At 39.2% G+C, this 23,996-nt stretch overlaps 1 protein-coding gene across 1 annotated transcript in view; it reads left to right on the top strand.

Annotated features, from left to right (window-relative positions):
- Nucleotides 1–14,988: 14,988 nt before the first annotated feature.
- LOC149288427 (astrotactin-1-like) overlaps nucleotides 14,989–23,996 on the top strand; it is a 130,660-nt gene continuing 121,652 nt past the window's right edge. Inside the window, exon 1 of the mRNA XM_089491715.1 lies at nucleotides 14,989–15,262. Coding sequence (XP_089347841.1) covers nucleotides 14,989–15,262 — 274 coding nt within the window. The remainder of the gene's footprint in view (nucleotides 15,263–23,996) is intronic.

The raw sequence follows: 23,996 nt of genomic DNA on the forward strand, positions 1-23,996 counted from the left end.
TTGTTAGGATGGTCTCTTTAAACAAATAACATTGGATATCAATCCTCCTCTTGCTAAGTGACCAGTAACATATTCATATCTAAATGGTAAAGCAGCACGCAATACATGTTATCTCCTATTTACAAACACCATGCTTTAAACTCCCACAAACAGAGCCACCTTTACCATCAGACAATAATCATATGCTATGGGGCTGCATTTTACTGTCGGTTTGTGTCTGTAAATTGTCACAAATGGCATAATGTTCTCTTCACTACCTGGAAGCCATTAATCCACATGCTGTATCCTCTGGCTTTTCAGGATATGTATATGTATGAATACTAGAGAAACAATGGAGAGAGGAGAGAACAAGGAGAGAGATTGTATGAAAGGGAAATTAAATAAACAAGGGGGAAATTCTCTAGCACATCAGCAACACACACTAAAGAGAAAAAGCTTACTGCATGTCATTAAATTGGCCGAATAAATTCCAGAAACACAATGGTGAGTGACGGCCATATCATGGGAGGTAATAAAGCAGCTGCAGCCTTTATATCACTGGTCTCTGGGCTAAAACAATTTCATTTCATGGTAGAAAGAGTTGACTTGCTCTTAACACCTGTGTTTGTACGTATGTGAATGTCTTTCTTTTTTTCCTTTTTATATATTGGATGCACAGACATTATCTATTAATAAATGACATTGGAAAATACAATGCACGGCATCTTGAACAGCGGTGTCTGATACTTGTTTAGCGTCTCAAGAAGCGAAATGCGTCGATTATGCAAACATTTTTTATTTCATTTGATTTAAGGAGATTGAGAATATTATTCACAAATTGAAGTTTTGTACATATGTAGCTCTTAGTGTGTATGGCAATGTGTAGGTGAAAGAATTATGTATGCTATAAGAGGCCGGAAACAAGAAAGCATCATAAGAAGCAGGTGTATATTGTATATAAATTATGATCCAAAAAATCTGTGGCAGACAGAATCTTTGGCATAATAGCTAATGTGTGTGGTCATGTTGGAATGGCTAGGAGGTATGATGTCATAATGCAGTGAGACACGGGGCTGCATGGAAACTTACCCGTGTAGGGTATACCTTGAGCACTTTCTCTATATGTTTGTTGCTTATTGGTCAGCCAGAGGGTATAGCCCACCCCCCCACCAAGAAGCCCTGTCTTCAGGTACCCGTCTCCACTGTGGGTTTTCAACATAACCAGTGATTTAGAAACAAAAATCTGCACATGGACAAAACAAACTAAAACACTATGCTTGTGAACCGTGTGATTTACTGTTGTATTTCTAGACCCAGGCCATGGGTGGTATTTTGAAAAAACACCCCTCTACCGCCATAGACCAAGGCAATTTAAAGTACAGAACGAAGGGCCAAAGTAAAGAGACAAATGCGCCTCGACACAGCCACTCACATGCCAAGTGCCGTCGTGGGCCAAACCAGGAGATGATATAACAAGCGTTCTGATGCTAACTCAGCCTCAAGCCAGGTTATTGGGTTTTCCCTCTCTCGCAGGCACTCACTTGATCTAAGAAGCAGGCCTTTAGTTCCTGTAGATGTGGAGATGTTGGTTTTCTTGCATTCAGTAGAGAAAACTTGCAATTTGAATTTGGAATGTTTTGGTCTTCTTTTGTTGGGCTAGAGTTTTCTACTGTAATGGCAAAATAAAGTGTTAAAATGCCTGAGCAACTCCAAAGTGGGAAATTTTCACAGCTGAGTTGGTTTTGCATGCATTTACATTTTATATGATGCCTGTTTTTTTTTTTAGTAATAAAATAATAAAACGTTCATTACCAAAGGAAAGAATGGTGTACTTTTGCAGAAGCGTCCAAACGTTGCCCATTCTAATGTGTACTGGTTTTAACCCTCATGCTTCTCCCTAACAGATAGGATAGTTCGGATGTGTTTATATATTGTAGGGTATATTATGATAGCCTTTTTAAGTACAAATTGTCTCTTTGCTGCTCAAATAATCTAAGGTTATTAAAAGGCTATGTTGAGATCCCTGCAAAACGAACTCAACATCTCTGTGGACAGGAGGTTCTGTCCCAACTCTTGGTGTTGTTTGCACTCTTCCCAGGAACTCACACAATGGTGCCATAGAAGAAGCTTGGAGCCTAATGTGTTGTGTTAAGGATGCTTTGTGGTTTGCCAGGGACTGCCTGATCCTGAGAAGGGCGCAGGTCACTGTCCGAGACTGTCGCAGGCTGATTCTCAGCTTGCTAAGAGACTACTCCATCATTGACAGTCTTGAGGAGGATGATAATCCTTATTCATCACTCCCCCTAGCCCATGAACAACCGTCATACCCTTTTCCCCACATCCATTCTCAGGAGTTACTCCTGAAGCACTATTTCTGTGCCCCTGAACTGTTGGATGTTTTTTAGTGCATGGTGTAATTATTGTTGCTTTGTAGTTTGTATTACCTTCTGCTTCAGGTATACTGTTTTAGTTATCCACAGTACACAAATGCTATCAAGTGCTGTTTGTATGTGCTTAAGCTGCTGCCATATATGTTCTGCCTGGTATGTAATGGGTATACACACAGACTTGATTTTTAAATTAAATTCTGTACATAAAATACATTCTTCTTCTTCTAAATCTCTAACTCGACTGCAAACAACCTTGCCCCTAGCCACAACTCAAAGCATATCCCTAAAACAAGAGTTTCTGTTTGCCATTTCATATGCTGAGAAGTATGTATTAACCTTTGCTTAGTCTTAACTTAATTAGACTCAATTGGGCTTAATAGTATTATGACTTGGAAGCTTTGAATCCCGGTTTCCACTCGTATTTTACATTCCTCTGAAAACTATACCTTTTCAATGTTACCTTTTCTGCTTCAATAGTTCAAGTATTCCTTATAGTTAAATAATGTATCTCTCACTTTGCCTGTAGCGACTAGGATAAAACCCCCAAATTATACAATAGGGCGATTGTCTGGTGGGTAGAGAGGGGTAGTGAACTTTGAAGGCCTGAGAATAAAATCCAAGAAGTCATATTAAATCTTCGTCCTTTGTTTTTCTCATGCCAACCCCAGGGATTTGGCCTTTTAATGTAGACAACCTTGTTTGCATGTAACATACAACCACACAGTGCTTTATTCTATGCGAGGGGTAAAGAGGAACATGTGGCTTTAGCCTGTTAACTCTCATTGACAGCAGTGGAAATGAACAGGTGAAAACTGCCAGACCTAATTTACTCTTTACACAGCATAAGGCACATGAGCCATTTTCCACAGCGCAAGTATTTACTGCTTCTTGGGGAAAAAAAACAACACTCGTACGCTCTAATCAGCACATATATCCAGAGCTGGAGTTATATGGGGTTGTTTACTAAATAACCGCAGTCTATAAAAATCATTAACATCAGAAAAAATATGTTATAAATTAATTGCAGTTTATTTAGTTTTGGGCTCCAATGCTTCATTTCTGTACAATGCTGGCTGCGTGCAAGCTTAAGACTTTCAGAAGTGTTTTGCAAACATAAATCGTATTTCTCCTGCAAAGCTTACTCCTCCTGCCTACGGCAAATACAAAATGTAAAATACCAAAAAATTGTTGTGAATTATTTACAGACCTATGATTAATGCATTACAAGAGTAGCTAAAAGAAAGCAGGAAGTTAATATTTTGATTCTGGGTTGATGATGGTGTTTTTTTTTATTTTTTAATTCCTTTTTATTTATATATTTTAAATACAAGCGGAACCAAACACCACAATGCTTATCAAGACTCTAGTAGGGTTATGGTACTTTTCAAAGCGTTCGGACATCCATTATCGGCTAGGGTCTTTCCAACACTCCAAGAGATTGGAAAGAACATAATTCCTTATACCTTTTAGTTTTTCTGGGCCTTTTTAGTTATGGGATGTGGTCTTTATGGAACTTTTGTGTGCACATCTGTGCTTATTTTAGTGTGATTAAAGGATTGCATGCACTGAAAAAATGCCAAAGTGGAGCCAGTTCCTGGAGACCCAGCTCCTACATACCCAAGATGATCTAACCCTCCCTTGGTTTTACATGATCATCCATGGGATGTAGCCACAGGCAAGAGATTGGGGGATCAGTGTTCCTTTGTGGACTTACGACGGAACATGCATCTTTACCAACACGGTTAAAACATCACACCTTGGGCTTTTTAAATGAAATCACATCATGATTCTTGGTCCGGCTGAGTTCCTTGTGGAAGGGAAATTTGCTTTGTGTTCTGGGTCTTTCTTTATCACTTGGGGCAGATGCATCCATTGATTTTTTTACAGAAATGTGTAAAATGTCTTTAAGACTCCATAAGGCAAGCTATAAAGCTTTAGCTGTTCCTGATGGAGCTTGTCCCAGACTCCCTTGCATTTATTAAATCGGATTCTCATTCTTCATCATTTACTCCTGAAGGAGGAAATCTTACATTCGCCAGCTGTCATCTGGGTATCATCTGCTAAAGAAATATAGGCTTTTAGACATTGAAAAGTTCAGATCCTAAACAGACTGGCTAAAACCTCCCATGGCAAAACCTTCACATGTTTCTAAATTGTGTTTCAGGCTTCCAGTAGTTGATGGAAATAAGATTCTAGCACACTAAGGAATAAGGTTCCAGCTTTGTGTTCTACTTTTTATTACAATGGTAAAAACTGTTATTAAAACGTTCAATAACCCTTGAAAATGTCTTAAGAACTGAAGAAGTCCCAGGGCAACACAGTCACTGCCTGATGACCCATAATATATTACAATGTTGGGCCACATGTCATTGGAATACGTAAACTGCCGGACACATTACATTGATGTAATGAAATGCATGAGAAACTATGGGTTTCAGAAGGCCTTGGAGGGCCATGTCCTACTTGAAGAACATGAACAACAATGTATTACACATTTACAGTATACTTACATGGTACAGTGGCATGGTATGTTATATTTAATATTCATGGCGGCCTGAGCTAATCGAGTAAACCCTCAGTTTGACAGATTTTACATTCAGATCACAGGTTCACTCACTTTAGAGTTGATTATTCCTTAGTTTGTTACCTTTAAGTGAATTCTGCCTCTCTTGACCTCTTAGTTGCTAATGCTTTGGATCCTCATTTTGTACATCAAACGGGGGAACAGTGGTGGTTGCCAAAGAAGACTCCCAATTGCTCTATTTTGCCTCTCCTTAAAAGAATCAATGTTATGAATCCACCTTCAACATCTTTTGGCGATCAGGGCTTAAGGGTTCTTAATTCTGTTATACAACTCCCCATGCGTATAGGAGTCAGTAGTGCTGCAGCGCTGCAATGTTCATTAATTATTTGCCTGTATGTCCCGCAACTCTGGTACCTGAGACCTATTTGTTTTAACTCTGTCCTTTTTGTCTTCTATAGATGAGGCTGCAGAATATGTGTTTGAATATGCATATTAATATGTTTTACCCAGCACCAGTCAGCACCAATAATACTTGATATTGTATTATTTCTTGTGATGGTTTAATCACATAAAAGGCAACACAGAATCTTGAAGCATTTTCAATTTCTGTGGCTACAACCTATCAGTGCTTGATTTTGCATCACATAACAATTAAGTGTTCCCGGCAGCACTTTTACATCATTAAAGAATTATTTATGGGAAAGTATAGAAATTCAACCTTACTAGGTATGACGTTTCTAAAGCTGCAGTTAGCTTCAAACCTGTTAAATTCAGCATATTAGCAGCAACTTTAAGAGTATTTTGTTCATCCAGTCTGGTCTGTTGCAGCATTGAGTTGTAGGCTTTTAACAATTGGTATTTTTTGTTCAATGGAGCAGAAACAATGGTTTTGAAGTTATGCAGTCTGAGCTTTTAATATTCTGCTTAAATTAATAGGTGTTTGTCAGCCACCTGTCTCGCTAGACAAGCTGTCCGTATTATCCTGTCAATGGTAATATATAGAATCCTGGTGTTTCACATTACAGGGCTAATTATAGTCACACACTTTAGGAACAAGTTATGATGAATCTAGAATATATTTGGCAGATCTCTGCTTCACATTGTATCAGGACATATTTTCATTTCATTTTATTCTGCATTTCATCTGTCATGGCTGGTTGCAGCAGTAGACACCGTAGAGTTTAAATGGACAGTTAAGCAAATATACTTTATGGCAGAAGACAGTTCTGGTTCTAGTTCTGAATCACAGCTGAAGAAATGAAACCAAAATGTCAGTTATTCCATCTATTTGCTGATACTTGTGGCAACTGAAACATTGGCACTGTAGTCAAAAAGAAAAAAAAGGAACCACAATTGGACCGTTTCCCAGTGATTAAGCATACATTTATATCATTGTATAGGAGTAGGTGTACACTAGAGCTGGCCGTACAGTCACCATTTTTTGGGGGTGTAAAAGGCTTAACACAGACACCTGTTGTTTCTGTAAGTCAAAATATTTGATATACTACTTGTTATGTCCTGGCTACCCATTGTACAGCGCTACGGAATATGATGGCACTATATAAAGCGATAATAATAATAATAATAATAATCATACCCTACATGTGTTTCCTCATTTTCAGTTAATCCTAGATTGTTTTTAAAATTCTGCTCATTGTGTATAATAATAGAATATTCTGCTACTTGAATCTTGCACCTTAAAGGGAAACTCCAGAGAATGCATATTCAAGCGCTTTGCATTTATGAAACCTGCAAAACTAAATAAATGAATTACTTTACCTTTAAGAGAAGCTGCAGCTCCAGAGCTGCAACGGAATGCCTCTTCATTGGTCCAGTGTTTTTTTGCTACTGATTGGCTGCTTAAAGAAAATGTAAAGGAGCTACCCAGCTATCATATGCAGTAAAGTACATACAATGACTGGAGTAATACAGCAACATCTATGTAGTCATAGTCATATTGAGCTGACCCTGAGGCTGAAGTATTAACACTTTAATAGTCTATAGTGAATATTCTATGTAGTGAGACACCAAATAGCTCTAGTACCGTTCCGCATGGAAACCTTGACTTGTCATTATTGAAAGATAAGCTTCATTGAGCCACCTGCATTAAAGCAGAGATATGAACTATAACATACTGATAGCAAAATCACCAGTTGAGAGTCTTATACAGTATATGATCACAGGAGTGTTGAATCAGGAGTCAGATGACCCTGAAAATCTGCCCCTTCAGCCAGAGACTAAGGGGCGAACCCCGAGAGTTCACAGATATAGTCATGGTAGCTGCACTTGGGAAATACTCCATTATAAGCGCAAGTAGACTGTTTTTTTTTTTGAGGGTCACTGTTTACCATGGGCTATAACACTCTTTTGGAGTGAGCTTCCTACAGCAAGTGGTGTTAGTAAGTCATCGGAGCAAGAGGAGCTGTCCCAAGAAGATACCTTAATTTATACAACTGCTTTGCCATGATAAGGATGACTCTCCTGTTTGGTAATGAAACTACATGTGGCAAGTGATTTAGAACCTAACCCACCTCCAGACGCAGCAGTTTGAAAGATTTGTCCATAAAAATGACAATAGAGCAAAGTAAGAAACTTTTTTTTTTACATTTTAAAAGCCACATTAGATATACACTGCACCTTAAATAATGATTCAGTGATTTACCTATACTCTTTATTGTCTTTAGCAAACACTTGGCTAAAATTTACAAACTAATTAGATTAAAATGAATGTCTCTATAAAATATAGACCAGTGCAATTACAGAAAGGGTACAGAAAAAATAAATGAATGGATGGGTGTAATGTTAATGTAAGCGGTTTAATTAACTGCAATAAATTCCAACAATAATAGGAAGCCGTACTGTACCATGCATAATCTAAAAAAGAAGCCGTCCGCGAGTTCAGCCCGTAATAGCGGATATATGCTGGATTTAGGAAAACACTTGTAGAAACAGAAACCTGAAAAGTTTAAGGAATGCATGACGAGTATGTAAACAGCCTAAGAGAAGCTCTTCTTAAACTCAACAAGTAAAGCGGATTGTGTGTTTATGGTCTGTGATACCAGATGGCTTGGATCAGATGGGTGATTTTTTTTCTTCTTTGTAACTGTGTGGTGTTATTTTTTTGAAATATGAATTCAGTATAGTACCAGGAATATGCAGGTTATGCTAGACACATGTTTTAGTTGAAATATTTGTTTGAAGTTAATTATACTATGAGCAGCCAGAGATGTGCCAGTGGGTCTGCAGTGACCCAACTCTTTAATTGATTCTACCCACCGAGGCAATGTGATTTCATGGAACATTTGCAGCAAATTTCACCTGTGCGGGAGAACCAGCAACACCAACGACCCGCAACATCCTTGTTTCACAGAGATGTGGTTGGGATGTCCCTAGGCCTAGGATGCAAGGGCTTCAGAGCTGGATAGTCCTTTCATTGCTGGTGAAAGCCTCCAAGAGTTTTTCATGAAAATGCAAACTAGAGATGACCTGTTTGCTCTTCTCCTTTCGCCTCTTCTTTGTCTTTCTCCTCCTCTTCTTCTGAACAAGGGTGGAAGGCATGGCTTCAGTGCTGAGTGTCCGGATATGACATCATGTTCCGGTGCTCAGCCTCAGAACGCGACAAGCATCACAAGGGAGCAGGATATGGAGGTCTGTATGAAGAGACCTGCTGTTCCCTTGATTTTGCAACAGCATCGCCGACCGCAGGTTCTGTATTATTTAGATTACCTGACATTTGCAACAATGTACGTTGGGGTCTTACAACTGAAGGGGTTTTTTAAGCCTAAAGGGCAAATTACGGTAAAATGCCAGTAAAATTGCCTCTAGGGCATTATTAATTAGTTATATTAAACAGTGTATATTAATTTGAAGGTATTTGGCCATTTTGCCATTAATTTAGCTTTAAAAAGCTATTAAATAAGTTAATGAATTCTTCTATTTGAAAACAATGCAATGGCATACTGCATTACTCACTTAGTTAGCTACCCAAATCTGTCTTAAAACAGAGACATTTTGCACTTTTCCTCACAAACTCACAATAGGCACCTCCCCACCATATGTTGTATCTGAATTTGTACGTAATTTTCCTAATAGCATTAAGAATCTGGGGAATATGTTAGCACTTCATAAATAAACAATAATCGTGTTAAACTTTAATAATTACAGCAAACCGTATTTCCCTAACACATTTTATCACCAGGATTCTATATATTGCCCTTCAAACATCACACTCATATTGTTTTATTTTAGATATACCTGTATGATGCCGAATTTCAAGGATATTGGAAAAAAAAGGTAGAAAATGCTTTTTGTTTCCCCAAGCATTGTGTTGCTAAACATGTTGGTTTTCTTCCCTATTGAAACATGCTGTGTGGTTATGTGTTCATTCATGCACACAACTCATGCAGCCACCCTAATAACATACATTTGAAAGGTGCTCTTTACTGTGCAAAGCCTTATATTAGGTGAGATATATTCTTTGGTGAAAGAATAAATGTTGAGATAGAAAAAATTGGGTATATTATCATGTTTGCACTCAGATAAGAGACCGACATACATATAAATAACTATTCCGATATGTTTCATGATGGGCCCCCAGGCAGCCGGCACCACTTTACCTGTATGGTGTACGCCAGAATGGAACCAATTAACAAACAAATATTGGGTCCCACCGCCCCTTGCCTGTGACACCTTGTTGAAGCCTAATTGCTTCTGCACTCTGTATATTTTCACATTTGTTTATCTTATTTCATAACACCTTCTACCTTCTCTTCTTCCAGATGTAGCATGGAAAGGCTACGCGGCCCTAATATTTGGTCTATCCATTCTTCAACCAATAGTGACCACATTAATATCCATCAGCATGCACTTAAATGCCTTCAAATAGTGCCAACCTGGTTTGGTCAAATGGACTTTTTACTTTCAGACTTTTCTGTTTTATGTGATAATAGAAAGATGCGCTTAACTCACAGTAAATAACATTTCTCAAAGTAGGAAAGTGTAAAATATCATATGGTTCATTTAATTTGCTCTTTGTATATAACTCTTTGATTGCCTTTATTGCATTTTACTCTGAAATCATTTATATTTTGTTGTAACTAACTAGAAGAGTTTCAGTTCAATAAACAGCCATCAGTACCACTTTCAAAAATAGTCCTTGTGAAACAGGTCTGGAATTTCAGACTAGTTAATCCCCAATGGAACAAAATTATGCCACCAGTAAAGGAAACTAAAATTTTTTTATATTTTGAACACCTTAACGGAGGGTAAAAAAACCTTCTAATGATGTTCATGCTAGGTATAGCATATAGGGATTTTAGACTGAACTTCTGTTACAGAACTGATGGATATAGGGATTGGATGGACCCAGCTGGGCTAGGGTAACATCTGTGTTCTGCAGCTATTCTTGCCAAGACTATCGTGGCCCAGCAGCCCCTGTGTCTCCAAAATGTGGCACTTTAACCAGGGCCGCATATTCCTAGTACTCCTAGGCACAAAGATCCCCTGCACATAAATGCATAAATGAGCAGGACATAGGCAGAAAGAAAAGTAGGTGAAGATAAAGAAAAGTAGATGAAGATGGAGAAAATAGAAGACCTTTGGGGCTACATTAGAGTCCAATCCCTTTCACTTTGCTTTAAAAAAAAATGGCGCCCTAGGCAGGTGCTTGGTCTGCCAAGTGAGAAGCCCAGCTGTGACTCTATCCGACTGCATTGGGCAATCTGGGCCTGACCGTAATATCCAGCAGAGGACATCTGCTGAATATGTATTTTTTTCTCTTACTGGACTGAAAATGTCCGTATTTGTCATACATTATTACATACACATAATCTCTGTATTATATAATATCATTTTATCTGTTTGCGTATTAGTGGAGCATGCAGTTTAATGCAGTGTACACCCTCTGGCGCTCATATCTTTAAAAAGGAAATTATTTTGCAGATAAAATTGCCTTATTAAAACTGATGCACAACTTGAGGATCTCCCTGGAGCTTCTTTCTTAATCTTTATTTTCTTTTTGGCAGCTCAGTAAGAGTTGCCCTGCGGCTATATATACCCATCATAGTAATAAGGTTGCATGAGCCCCCCCCCCCTGAGACGGCTTGCACTTTGGGAAAATATCTTTGTCAATCAGCGAAACCCCTTGACTTAGTAATACATAGGTAACCAGATGTCACCTATAATGTAGAGACATTTATAGAAAAACTATTTTGCAACGCTGCTTTAAAATTGTGGCTGCCCTGTAGGATGTGTTACTTATTAACCATGTTTAATTAAAGAGACAGCCTGCTCTCCCTATCCCCTGGTAGGATAATGCTGCTTGCCACTGAGATGGGAAACATAAAATAGCTGAAAATGTCAGTAAATGTTAATGTACAACATGTGACCCTAGCAACATCGAGACTGCTAGATAATACAGACCTTCCAAGGAAGACTGACTTTTTTCAGATAAATAAAAGTTTGAGAACAACTCAACCAAAACCAGCTACTTGACAGCCTTGCCTTTGGGGCATCCCTGCTTAGATTCATCTCAAGTTTAGCACACTACAGAGTAAAAATATCTACATCAGCATATAAATCGGATCCTGCCCACAATGGCAGTCCAAAGCTAACATACAGAGCAACTCTGTATGAGTGAACCAGCAACCCTAGGCATAGCTTTCAACCCCTAGGTCTCATCAACCCAGTACAGATACTGTCCCTTTCATATATACTTCAGAAGGACCCAAGAGATTCCCCTGAAGGGCAATATGACATAAAAGAAACTTTGAAGACAACTCAACCAATGCCAATGAAGATCTTTTCCTCTATAATGGCACCATAGAGCATATCATGCTGCTGTCCATTTTCCCTTGAGTTGATCGCAAACCTTTTTGTGTGTTGTTTCACCCCTTGGGATCTATTGGGTTTCACCCCAAGTGGAAAGAGCCCAGACAGGGACATCCTTGATCACTTGTGCCTAGAAGGATATGAGCGGCACGCTACTGAGGAGGCTGAAATGCTCTGGGGTTTGGGTTGGGTCTGGGGTGGTTGGTTCTCTTGTGCAGGGGACATTTCCCTCATTGTTGTCTTCAAACTATGTTGTGTGTTCTGCTATATTCAACCTGTGAGGAAAGCGAGGGTAGATAATGTGGTGCATGGGGGTATGATTAAGTCTATCACATGATAAGTGGGGTGGGTGGTGGTAAATACCAAAAGCAACTGCCCCTTACTAGTGAATTAAAAAATCTGTCCCAAAAGCCCAGCAATCAGATCTTATATCGGTGAATTCCGGGGCAAACTGAGAGCTTTCCCAAAAATGGCCATAATCTCAAAAGTAAAGGTGTCCTTCATACTGGGAACTGAAAGACATTTACCACCAAAACGATAACCTCTCACAAAAAAAACTATATAAAAAATATACAAAATGATCAGCACATAGCGCAAAATAAAAAAGTGCAATAGGTGAGGGGAAGTAGGAAAAACTGAGGCTCCAGCCCACAGACAGGCTTTATAAAAATTCTTCTTTACCTGCCAGCCCAGTCCAAGGTCCATCAGTGGCTCTGCGCCCTAACCGGCAACGTTCCTTTACCGGCAACATTCCCTTACCGGCAACATTCCCTTACCGGCCACATGTTCTTAGTGAACAAAGACCATATACCCCTGGCAGGCCCACCTGTGCTATCTCTGTTAATTAACGGCGTTTTTAAGAACCTTCTTATCCAATCTGAACTACCCCACTGGGTACCACAAGGTGAAAAACATCTGCTGGAGAATATTTGCCTTTATATCCTTCTCATATATTTACTAGTGTATTTTTTTTAAAGTTAGGGGCTTCTTTCCTAAACTAATCTGTTTAGTAGATCGGAATGTAGTTCCGTCCTCTCGTCTGTAATTGGCCAAATTTGATTTGTGAATCTGTAGATGTTGGAATTAAACGGATAAAACTTAAAACTGGTTTACGTTTACACTATAAGCATCAGAGGGTGTTAGTGGCAGAAGAAAAGACATCCATTTCATATGAGACGACAGCATTCTTTTCACTTGAGTGACGTTCATTTCATTTTGGGACCCTGTCAATGTCATTTTTACTGTATGTAATGTTTACTATTCAGAATCTTCTTGTTGAGATTGTGTGTATATATATATATATTTATTTATTTAGATAATAAAGCCCCTGTTGCCACGGACAAAGTTGACAAGATGATAATTCTTACATATTAAAAATATCTTTTTTAAACTACATTTGGGGTATAAACTGTTTTACTTGAGGGTACAAAGCAACCCTGAACGAAGAATTTTTACCTTGACTGGCTTTTCAGCTGTAAAATGTTCCCGGTAGTTTGCAAATGCCACGACTTGATTAGACACGGGGAACAAAATATCCTTTTTCCCAGCATTACAACGATGGGAGAAAGAACTCGAAACGAGTATCTCATGAAAAGAACGGGCAGAATCTTTGTACAAGGAATAGATTACCTGACATTTGTAACAATGAACGGATGAAAAAACCACATGCATCATCACCTCGCAAGGAGCTGAATGAATTCCATGCAGTATTGTGGTCTGGCTCAACAAAAGCTTAGAGGTAACAGCCATGAAAACAAATGCAGTGGAGGTTTATTTGTAAAGATATACTTAAAGAAGCCATTTTTTGAACGTACCGTGTATACAAACCATTAATTTATGAACTACTGGGCAACGCACACTCTACTACCTGCAAATAACCTTAGGCGAAGAGATTTTAAGAACAAGTAATATTCTTAATTTTACTTTATTTAAGAATTTGAAAGTCCACGCTAAAAGCGCATGAAGCATATGAATATAGGACTGTCTTCTGCATCTGATATTGACGCTGATCTACATTAACTCAATGTACAAATTCTTAAACCAGGCTGTTAATAACCATAAGAGCCGGTTAATGGAATAGACCTTATGGGACTTTGTGGTTGAAATCCAAGTTGGCAGGTGACAGATGCTGAAGGAGAGCGATATGATAAGAGCGAGTCACTGAGGAAAATGGTACCCGGAGTATTCCTGGCGATGCTCACAGCCACAACTCTTCCCGTTATACCTTGCCCTGCACTTAACATTCAGCAGCCCTTGTAAGAGACAGGATTATGCTGCATGTATACATGGACTCAGCTGAAGCACGCTCCCCCCCATCCCTCCCTCTTTGTATATCCCCTCCTTCCATCTCTTTTTTCTTTCTCATCCTCCTTTCATCTACCTCCAATTCCTACTGCCTACAGACAAAAGGAATCGGAGCTGGGCTCGGGGTCTCGGCGGCTCCGTGCTGCGTCCCTTGGTTCTTTAGCTGTGCCCTGGGAAGAAGAAGGGGGCTTTCTTTCTGCTCCCTTTTGCAAGGGAAAGACAAGAAGCAGGGTAGGAAGGGAGAGGGGGAAGTGCTAGTCAGAGAGGAGTGGAAGAAACCGAAAGAGGAAGACTGATGGGCAGAGATGATAGGCAGACGTGGTTTCTAACGCGTTACTGTGGGTCTGTGTGTGTAGGGTGGGATGATGCTTTGCCTGCATGTGCAGTGAGGGGATAGGGCTCTGTGTGGTCATACGTGTGTTACCGTGGGATTTCTGCAGCGAGGGGTAACACGGAGGTCCGACCAGGTAAGAGGGAGATGTGCATCTCTATGCATGTGTCTGCGGTAAAGGTTTAGGTGTATTGGTGTGCTGGGGGGGGGGCACGGTGAGCATGTGTATTCAATACAAGCATGAATGACATGATGGGGATTGCATTGTGGCATAAAAATAGTGTTTGTGGGACTGCAGAGTTTTATTGTGCGTGTTTTTTATAATAAATGGTGATTATCGCTGACATGGAGATCGTTTGTAAGAAGCATGGGGTATAAGAATTGCATGGGTTTATCTGCAATACAGAGTGGGGTGAAAATACACGGGTTTTGTTGCACTTGCATGGTTTGTGTGCATAAGGGTATAAAGCGGATGTGGCAGGGATCACAGACAGGTGCCCTAGCGGCACATATAGATCCTGTGAGGTAGAGGCGCATATAGATCCAGTGTGTGTGTATAGAGTACCGACAGACTCTGTGTGCCTGCAGCAGGGAAACACGCAGGCAGAGGAGGAACTCTTGGAAGACTAAAGATGGCTTCTACCGGTGCTATGTGGGTGCTGCTGACCGGTTGCCTCCTGCTACCAAGAAGTGCCGGGCAAGAAGACTCCTCCAGAGAGGCTGAGTGCAAGATGAAGAGCATCACGGTGTCTGCTCTCCCCTTCCTCCGGGAGAACGACCTCAGCATCATGCACAGCCCCTCCGCCAACGAGCCAAAGCTGCTGTTCTCCGTCCGAAACGACTTCCCGGGAGAGATTGCTGTAGCCGATGACCTGGAGAACACAGAACTCCCATACTTTGTGCTGGGTGAGTGCGACTTCCATAGCACAACCTGTCCCACCCCAAATATTCTGTAATAAATCTTTTTAAAAGGTAGTATTTTTAAAAGGACACATCGCTGCTAGAAATCTTCTAGAAATAAATGGAAGAGCTTTTACTAGGCCCTAAAAGTTGACGTTAAATTAACCTCTTGAATGCCAGTTGCGTGTACCATGAGTTGTACTTCCCAGTCAACCTGGAAGGGTTAAAAAACCAAATGCGCTTTGTCTGGATTTTAAACAATGGGGCATTTTCCTATCCATTTCAAATTGTACCCTTTCCATTTTTACTTTTGTGTTTTCACAAACTATTACAGGATAAGATAACATGAAATTATCATGGAAAATGCATTCTTTAGATTTAATACAAGCACTTTTCTCAAGTTAAGAAACATGGTACTTTTAATAAAAATGAGCAAGTCTCATAGTACGCTGTGACCTGACAAATAAGATAAAAGAACAGTAAAGCTGCGTTCTAATTTCTCATGCATTAAGGGATAGCGCACTGAATCCTGATGCTCCTTCAGATCAGCGTAAACAGCAGGTAATACAATTTGAGTTATCGACTTCGTATCATTGGCATCTGGCAGCAGATTTTCTAGTTTTGCTTTTTTTGGGAACTTTCAGGACTTGGGTCAGGTTTTGAGACGGCGCAAATGACCCCTGTATTTCATGAAAATATATATATAGTAACCATGTTAATGACTTTTTAAAAGCTGAGACTTGTTCTGGTGACAGACAGCTGATAGTCCTAGGTGTACCATAACATTATCTCATGTGTCACAATTAACCCTTTTCTGGATTGGTAATTATGGTAGAAATGGAGCAGTCCTCTGCCATGGTCCCATATCTGGGGTGATCACCGGTTAAATGTTTCCTCTGTTTACGGTCTTGAAGTCTTACCGTTTGTCTCACAATTCCAAATTCCTCTGGTACATATAGTTTTATGTACAACATTTGCCATATTGTGAGCTAAATTACTACAGATTGGTGAAACGTGGCTACGCAAATCACTGCTTTACTTGCCCTCACTGCTTGAGTCTTGATGGCTCTGCAGAGGAACACACTCCATGATCACGTTAGAATGTACAGCTTAGTGTTGCAGTGTGACTTCTGACGAACTATTAAAGGTTCCAAATGATGAAAAATTCCAACAAATTAAGCTTGTGGGCCCCATCAAGTTGGAACTAGTTTCACCTTCTGAAAAAAACGTCCCACATCTTACTGCTCTTCAGTAATAAAAAAAATATTCTCCAAACATATTGATACTTGATGTGTATTTGAGACAATTTTGATGCTTTTTGGCATAAGCTACCCCCAGGTGGGCCAAACGGCATGTTGCAATACTTAGCAAGCCTGGCCGGGGCAGCATCCACAGCCGCTCTCTCCTTGGCTGCTGTCCTCTTTGTGGAGTAAGGATATGACGTTGTATCCGCGTAGAGCCTTTTGCTGCATCCTAGGGAGGCTGTGCAGACTCTTCCATACTGTAAACGGGACGGTTAGAGAGATCAGTGACCTCCCTTATAAGTGTCCCATTGAGCAGCGCTCAGCGGGGGGCCTCAATGCCGAGATGTATGACCTGCCAGACCGTTTTTCAATAGAAGGACTCCCCTTGGCCCTGCCACGCTAGGCTAAGGCCTACTAGACCTTGGCCAGAATACATAGCTGATTTAAGATAAATGATATGACTGCAACGAAAAATAATTGTTTTTATGTTTCTAAAATTTTGTTATGACTTTTTTTTGTAAGTACACCTCGCTGTCTAGTACCGTATTTGCTCGATTATAAGACGACCCTGATTATAAGACGACCCCCCAAAATCTGAATATTAACTTAGGAAAAAAGAAAAAGCCTGAATATAAGACGACCCTAAAGGAAAAAAGTTTTACCAGTAAATGTTAATTCATGTAAACTATTTTTTTTAATAAAAGCTATGATTGAGAAAAATATTTTTTTTGTTTTTATTTCTTGTATTTTCAGCCTGTCCCCCAGTTACGCACATCTGCCCCCAGGCTTGCCACACCAATATGGCACTGTGGCCCATGATATGCCTTTTAACCCTCTATATGCCACTGTGCCCCATGGTATGCCTTTTGACCCCCTATATGCCACTCTGCCTCCAGAAATGCCTTATACCCCTATATCCCATTCTGGCATTTAGGGGGTTAAAATGCATATTATGGGGCAGAGTGGCATATAGGGAGGTATAAGGCATTTCAGGAGGCAGAGTGGCATTAAGGGAGTTAAAAGGCATTGTATAGAGCACTCTGCCTCCAGAAATGCCTTATACCCCTATATGCCACTCTGGCATTTAGGGGGTTAAAAGGCATATTATGGGGCAGAGTGGCATATAGGGAGGTATAAGGCATTTCAGGAGGCAGAGTGCTCTATTAAATGCCCCCTTAACGCCACTCCAGAAATGCCCTATGCCCCCATTTAACTAACACACACACACACACTCTCTCCCCCCCTCCCCTCCCCTCCCCTCCCCTCTCCTCTCTCCTCTCTCCCCTCTCTCCCCTCTCAGCCCTCTCTTACCGGTGCTTCCAGCCGGGGCAGCGGGTTGACGTCGCCTTCTGCTGCAGCCGGAAGGAGGTGGAGTTGGCAGCGGGGGTTTGTATGCGTCCGTCGCGTATACTTTCCCCGGCTGTCAGAGATCAGAGATCTCTGACAGTCGGGGAAGGTCTACGCGACGGACGCAGACAACCCCCGCTGCTAGCCACACCTCCTTCCGGCTGCAGCGGACGTTGTCTACGCGGATCGCGTAGACGTCAACCCGCTGCCCCGGCAATACAGCAGGAAGCACCGGTAAGTGTGTGTATGATGGGGGGGGGGGGGGTGAGACAGGAGGATCCAGGTCCCCTGCAGCGGTGCGGGGGATCTGGATCTTAGTCTCCTAATCAGACTCTATTTGAGGTCTGATTAGAAGACGACCCCGATTAGAAGACGAGGGGTATTTTTCAGAGCATTTGCTCTGAAAAAAACCTCGTCTTATAATCGAGCAAATACGGTATATTTTCTTTTACATCTAACCAGTAAGTAATTCCACACCTGCCTAGATGACATTTTCTTCAAGAGCTTCTGCTACAAATTATATTTGCATATTTTGGAAGATGAAGCACTGGAAGAAATATAACATGTCAGCAGATACCACCTAAATAAAATTAAATTCTTCATAAGCTATGTATTAATACAGTGTGAGTAATGAAAGGCTACCCGTTTCCTTTTGCATGCAGTCTTAATACAGATAGACTTTAATTTAGACTTTAATTTAAAAAAAGTATTATGATTATTATTATTATTGTTACTAAGCAACACAAATGTCATAAAATTATAGGACATATTGACTACTTCCATATCCATCAATATTACTACTCGGTAGTAACTAAAGAAAATATTCTTCAGAATGCTAATTAATTAGACATTAGCAGATCTATGATTATATCTTTTCCTCTGTAAGGTTTAATACAGGCATAAAGAAGCGTATTTGATTTCCATAGCAACAACCTATCAGTGCCAGCTCTTGTGTCACGTGACAATTAAGTTTTCCTGGCAGCAATGGGGAAATAGCTAAATAACTAAAAAGGTTTTGGATATTCAGCAGTACTAGGAATGCTCCTCTTTGTTACAAAGGTGTGTTCTGCAGGATAGGTGGAACTGCATCTTTAATAGGTTCCCTGATGGTATAAACATCTCTTAATAACACTTTCTTACAAATGTCACTTCCCAGTATTTTTTACAACTGTTATAAAGTGAAAACAGATTTATAGAGAACATCTAGAGGGATGCGGAAAGCAAAGTCTACAAGAATATAAAACAGAGAGAGGAACACTGGCAGATCCGTTTCGAAACCATCTTGAATTTCTCAGGGGCAAGAAGAGAGGTATGTCAGTAGACGTTTAAATAAAGTAGACGTTTAAATGTCTTCAATAAAATAGTCAAGCAGATAACAGGTTTTTCAATGAGGTATAATGGTTCCCTGCTTGAAGGGTCAAGTTTCATTTTAAAACCTCAATCACCGGATTATTTGCGTATCGAGTTAAGTCATTACAGAGAGATAGATGTCCTCCCGACAATCTGTTGGTAAATATCCCAGTGCTCTCCATTCATCATAGAAGTGGATCTCCGCATTCTTACGATTCTTTCTACAGTCTAGGCCCATACTTTTAAAATGTGAGGCCTGTCTGCTGTGCTCAATTACCCCGGTGCAGAAAGGTTTTCTGTTTAATGTACATTAACGTGCCATTGGCACACAGATGGAATTTGTCAATCCATGTCATCTGGTGCGCTGGTGGGAGATGAACGCATCAGAATGTGCTTGAGAAACCTAAATACATTGTGTGCAAGTGTAACGATACATTCTGGCTAAGTGTAAAAATATTTTAGATAAACTAGATTTGAAAGCCCTAATTAGCATTATGCCAAGATCTGTGCTGAGGTCCTCTTTACCATTTTAGTGTGATTTGTCTATATTTAATGACAATTTTTTGCTTTCTTCAAAGGCCAAATTACCAAACATCGTGATATAAATCAGCACAGGACTCATCACCCAGGGACATACGTGATTAGAGGACACATATTTATAAATATACTTATTATATAGGGGTTTGCTCACTAAAATGTGAGTTTTCAGTGTTGCGATTTGCTGAAACATTTCAACTCACACTGTTACCTGTGCAATGTAATCAACCCCAGTGATTGCCTATTAAAAGTAGGGTGTTGGTGTCCCCTATAATGCATAGTTGAAATATTATATGTCCTTGAATATTTATTATCATACATTATTTTTATCATACATTATTTAGGCTAACTCAACACCTTATATAAAGTAAATTCTCCATTTTATAGTAAATGGGGACATCTGCTAGCAAAACTTTTTCAATTCACCTGCAAACTTACAGTTCACCATGAACCTATACTGGTAAGATATGGTATTCCCAATATGTGCACCCTTACAAACTCATATGCAGACATATGACACATGTGATGTACTGTATGTATAAGTACATGCTATATACATCTCATGGGTAATAGGTTAATAAAGAAGAAACTCTCATTATCATTTACTTTTTTTGTATTATTTATTGAAATGTGAGCTGTCCTCTTCCTTATTGATATCTTTGAATGTATGTTCGTTTTCTTAGTGAATAACACATTTCTCATGGTGCCCTATTATGACATCATAAGATTCCAGTGAGTTCTGGGTAGCTACCGCTGGTGATCTCCACTTCTCAAAATCCGCAAAGGTGAATACGGGTATCTTTATGGGAGATATGCCTAGAACGTTATGTCTCTCTATATATATAGTTACAGACTGGAAGGTTAGCGGCATGCGTCTCTATTAAATGACGGGGAATATAGTGAAGAGAGGATTGATGCTTAATTAAAAAGTCTATAATCTAGTCCAGCAGAGGAGTGTATTTGAAGATATTTATTTTCATATATTCAAGATGACAACAGTGATGTACTGATCTAACCAAGTTGTGAGAAATAATTCACTACCTTACATTAAACTGATTGATTATACTGAAATGTTTTAAGGCAACAGAAATGTTAATGCGCTGTAGATGATAGGCCAAGGTTATAAGAAATGGGAATGCGTGTCTGTAATCCTGCACTTAGTGATGTTGTTCGATAGGCTAATAGTGGAATAAGGTGTAGCATAGCATAAGCTAAGAAGACCTCAGAAGTCTTTTGTTTTGCCTTATCCTAATGAGTTAGCGTCAACCTGATTCATCAATGAGATCCTGACATTTGGTCCCTTTACATCTCGTTCTATGAATGTTGACCCTCTCATAGGTGTCACAGAGGATTAAGATGCACTAATTATACTGGGATCAATATAGCAATGGCTGTATTCTTGTAGTGCTTAAACAAGAACTGTTTAATGCATCAGGTAGTGGAGTCTGATCGTGGCATGGTGTATGCGTCTAACATGGCACTGGATAACTAATGAAGCATAGGGGATGTTGGAAAGACAAGGTACCAAGTACCTGAAGATGAGGTCAAAGACCAAGCCCTCCATTTCTGGTATTTTGGGTAAAACTTCAGACTGTGCTGGAACGCAGTCTCCGTTGCAGAATTTAAGGCTGCCTGTGAGGTGCAAACATATTGAGATTCTATTCATGCAATCAATATTACAATCTGCTTGTCTTCATTTTAAAGTAACCAAACACTTTAGTCAATTAACAATTAAAAGAGCAGTTAGTCTTAAATAACTGTGTGAAATAGCCGTAGCCTCAAGGTGATTTTTCTTTTTGCTGGATGGTGGAGTCATGAGACAGGGAGCTACTTCTTATCAAGCTTTACTATTCCTTTAAGTGGGCAGCCATTTATATCTCTTCTGGAACAGCTATATTACACATTATATATACGGTATTATAATATCTGTATAGGATAGTATCCCACAGCTATATTTTGGAGGAATAAGAAAGGAGTATTTCCATAGGGCATTGGTTAAACCCAGCCAGTGCTAAATCCTTTGATGAATTTGGTGATATTTGCATAAATGTATTCAAAGAAAAAGTCTTTGAACGCCAGAGGGGTAAGCAGTGCTGTATAGATCTCGCACATTTTAACATATCTGTATCAGACAGACGTAGAATACGGCAATTCCGCATTTCTGCTAGAAAAGTATAACTGTTGCCACCTACATTTTCAGAAAAATGTAAACATGAAAAAATGTTTAATAACAAATAAAAGAGCTCAGAAAACGACGATTTAAAGGAGAAGCTCTAGAATCTTTTTTTAAATAATACAATAAAATTAATAATACAATAATAAACTATTTTGTTTCCAATACTTTTAAAACACCGCAAAATAGTATGGAATATATAATTTTCTATTAACGGAATAAACTGAAGATAAAAAGTTTAACACGCCCACATTAAATAATAAAAAACATATTGAATTCTACATCACATCACTGTTTTTTTTAAGTTATACTGTATTTGTCTGGGATACTTTTCCATGGATTTCCCCTTAATGTAACAATGTTTCTGTTAAGTACCATGGATAGCACCATGATTCTTTCAACCCGATAATATGTTGAACTATCATAGGAAAAAGGGAATTTTTCTCAGCTTTCAAGTTTTCCCATTGTAATTCTTTAAAATATTGATAATACATTTTGTGGAATGTCTGCGTATAAGATTGTTATCCCTGAAAGGCTCATCCCTTCGTCTGCAACAAAAAAGCTCATGCAATAATATTGCTTAATCAGCCCGGTCTATGGATCATTCACAGATGAATGGAGATAAGTAGGAGATGGTATTTTCATAGCTTTCATTTAGCAAAGGTTATCTACACAGTAAGGTGACTTTAATACATAGCACAGAAACAGGAGAGATTATCTTTCATTCTACATTACAACACAACTCATATTAGAACATCTCAGAATGCTAGGTGACATTATTGCCAAATATGTAAATCATGCTAATTATCCCTAAGCACAATCATACATTGATTAGGACAACATCGATATTATGATTCCTTATTTAATCTCAAGACTGTAAGGTAGCTTGAGTCCAAATTGCTTTGTGATGCACTACCTCTTATGTACTGTTTACCCATTGTACAGTGCTGTGGTATACGATGATGCAATATAAATTAATACATCACAATAATAATAATAATCTGCATCTTTATAGCATTTGATGGGCTACAGGTTAGCTGAATCTACCTCACCGTTATTTGGAGAGCTGTGTGTTCTCTCCCCTGGCCTACACCTTACTTATACAAATGCTGAACATTTTGAATGCTCACGTTCAATATTGTTTATTATCACACATTATTACATTACATTTAAGAAGTGACATTTTCTATGGTTACTGGTTATAGCCACTATATATTTGTGGCTAGAACACTCAATAAGTAAGTTCAATTTTCAGGTTTTTTTACCTTGATTACCTGGGTAGGAAGCATTTTTTTGTTAACACCCATTAAATACCATGTATGGTTTAGAATTCTTGGAAGGAGCATTTCTATTCATGTGCTACAGTTATCTATCCTGTTACTGGCACTACCGCGTAGGAGTCAGCGCTTATCAATAGCTATCAGATTAGGAGCTTTTCCACTGTATCTTTCATATTTTCTTTCATCTCGATTTTTTAAGTGGACCAGCCAAGTGTTAGCTGGGTAAGCCTGCCGCACACCACTGCAACATTTAAACACAATGTTAACTCTTTAATAGCCACAATAGTGGGCACAATTTATTGCCGGGCTAAATGGGACCCTCCTGTACTAGCTAGAAACTAACCTTTTTCAAAAAATCATTTATTTAAATACCTGCTTAATGCATAGATCAGTATAAATATATAAAATATTCTATTCTAGAACAGATTAACCTGGCCTGCAAAGAGTGAAAGTAAGTTGGAGTCTACATTTATACAACAATACTGTTTTATGAGAATTTGCCTCATTCCTTGTTTTTGCCATAAGGGGTTTCGGATCATTGACTTAAATTGAAATAAATGACTGCATGCCCTGCTGGTGCTTAATGAGTTAATGGTTGTTGATGCCCATATTTACATAATCCTGATGTGATGCATTGCAATGGCCTTCTGGCCTGGAAATGGTTAAATTTCATTCTGTTAACTCTTATTGAATTATGATATAAATGTATATGTCACTTTCAGAGGTCGCTTTACATTTTCAGTTATCATTACCTATAATGACATTTATGCATGCACATTAGGTCCTGAGTGCTTTTTAACAAGGTACTT

This window comes from Sceloporus occidentalis, unplaced genomic scaffold, assembly GCF_023333645.1.
Source record: "Sceloporus occidentalis isolate IW3139 unplaced genomic scaffold, rSceOcc1.0.p SCAF_51, whole genome shotgun sequence".
In the NCBI taxonomy this organism is placed as follows: domain Eukaryota; kingdom Metazoa; phylum Chordata; class Lepidosauria; order Squamata; family Phrynosomatidae; genus Sceloporus; species Sceloporus occidentalis.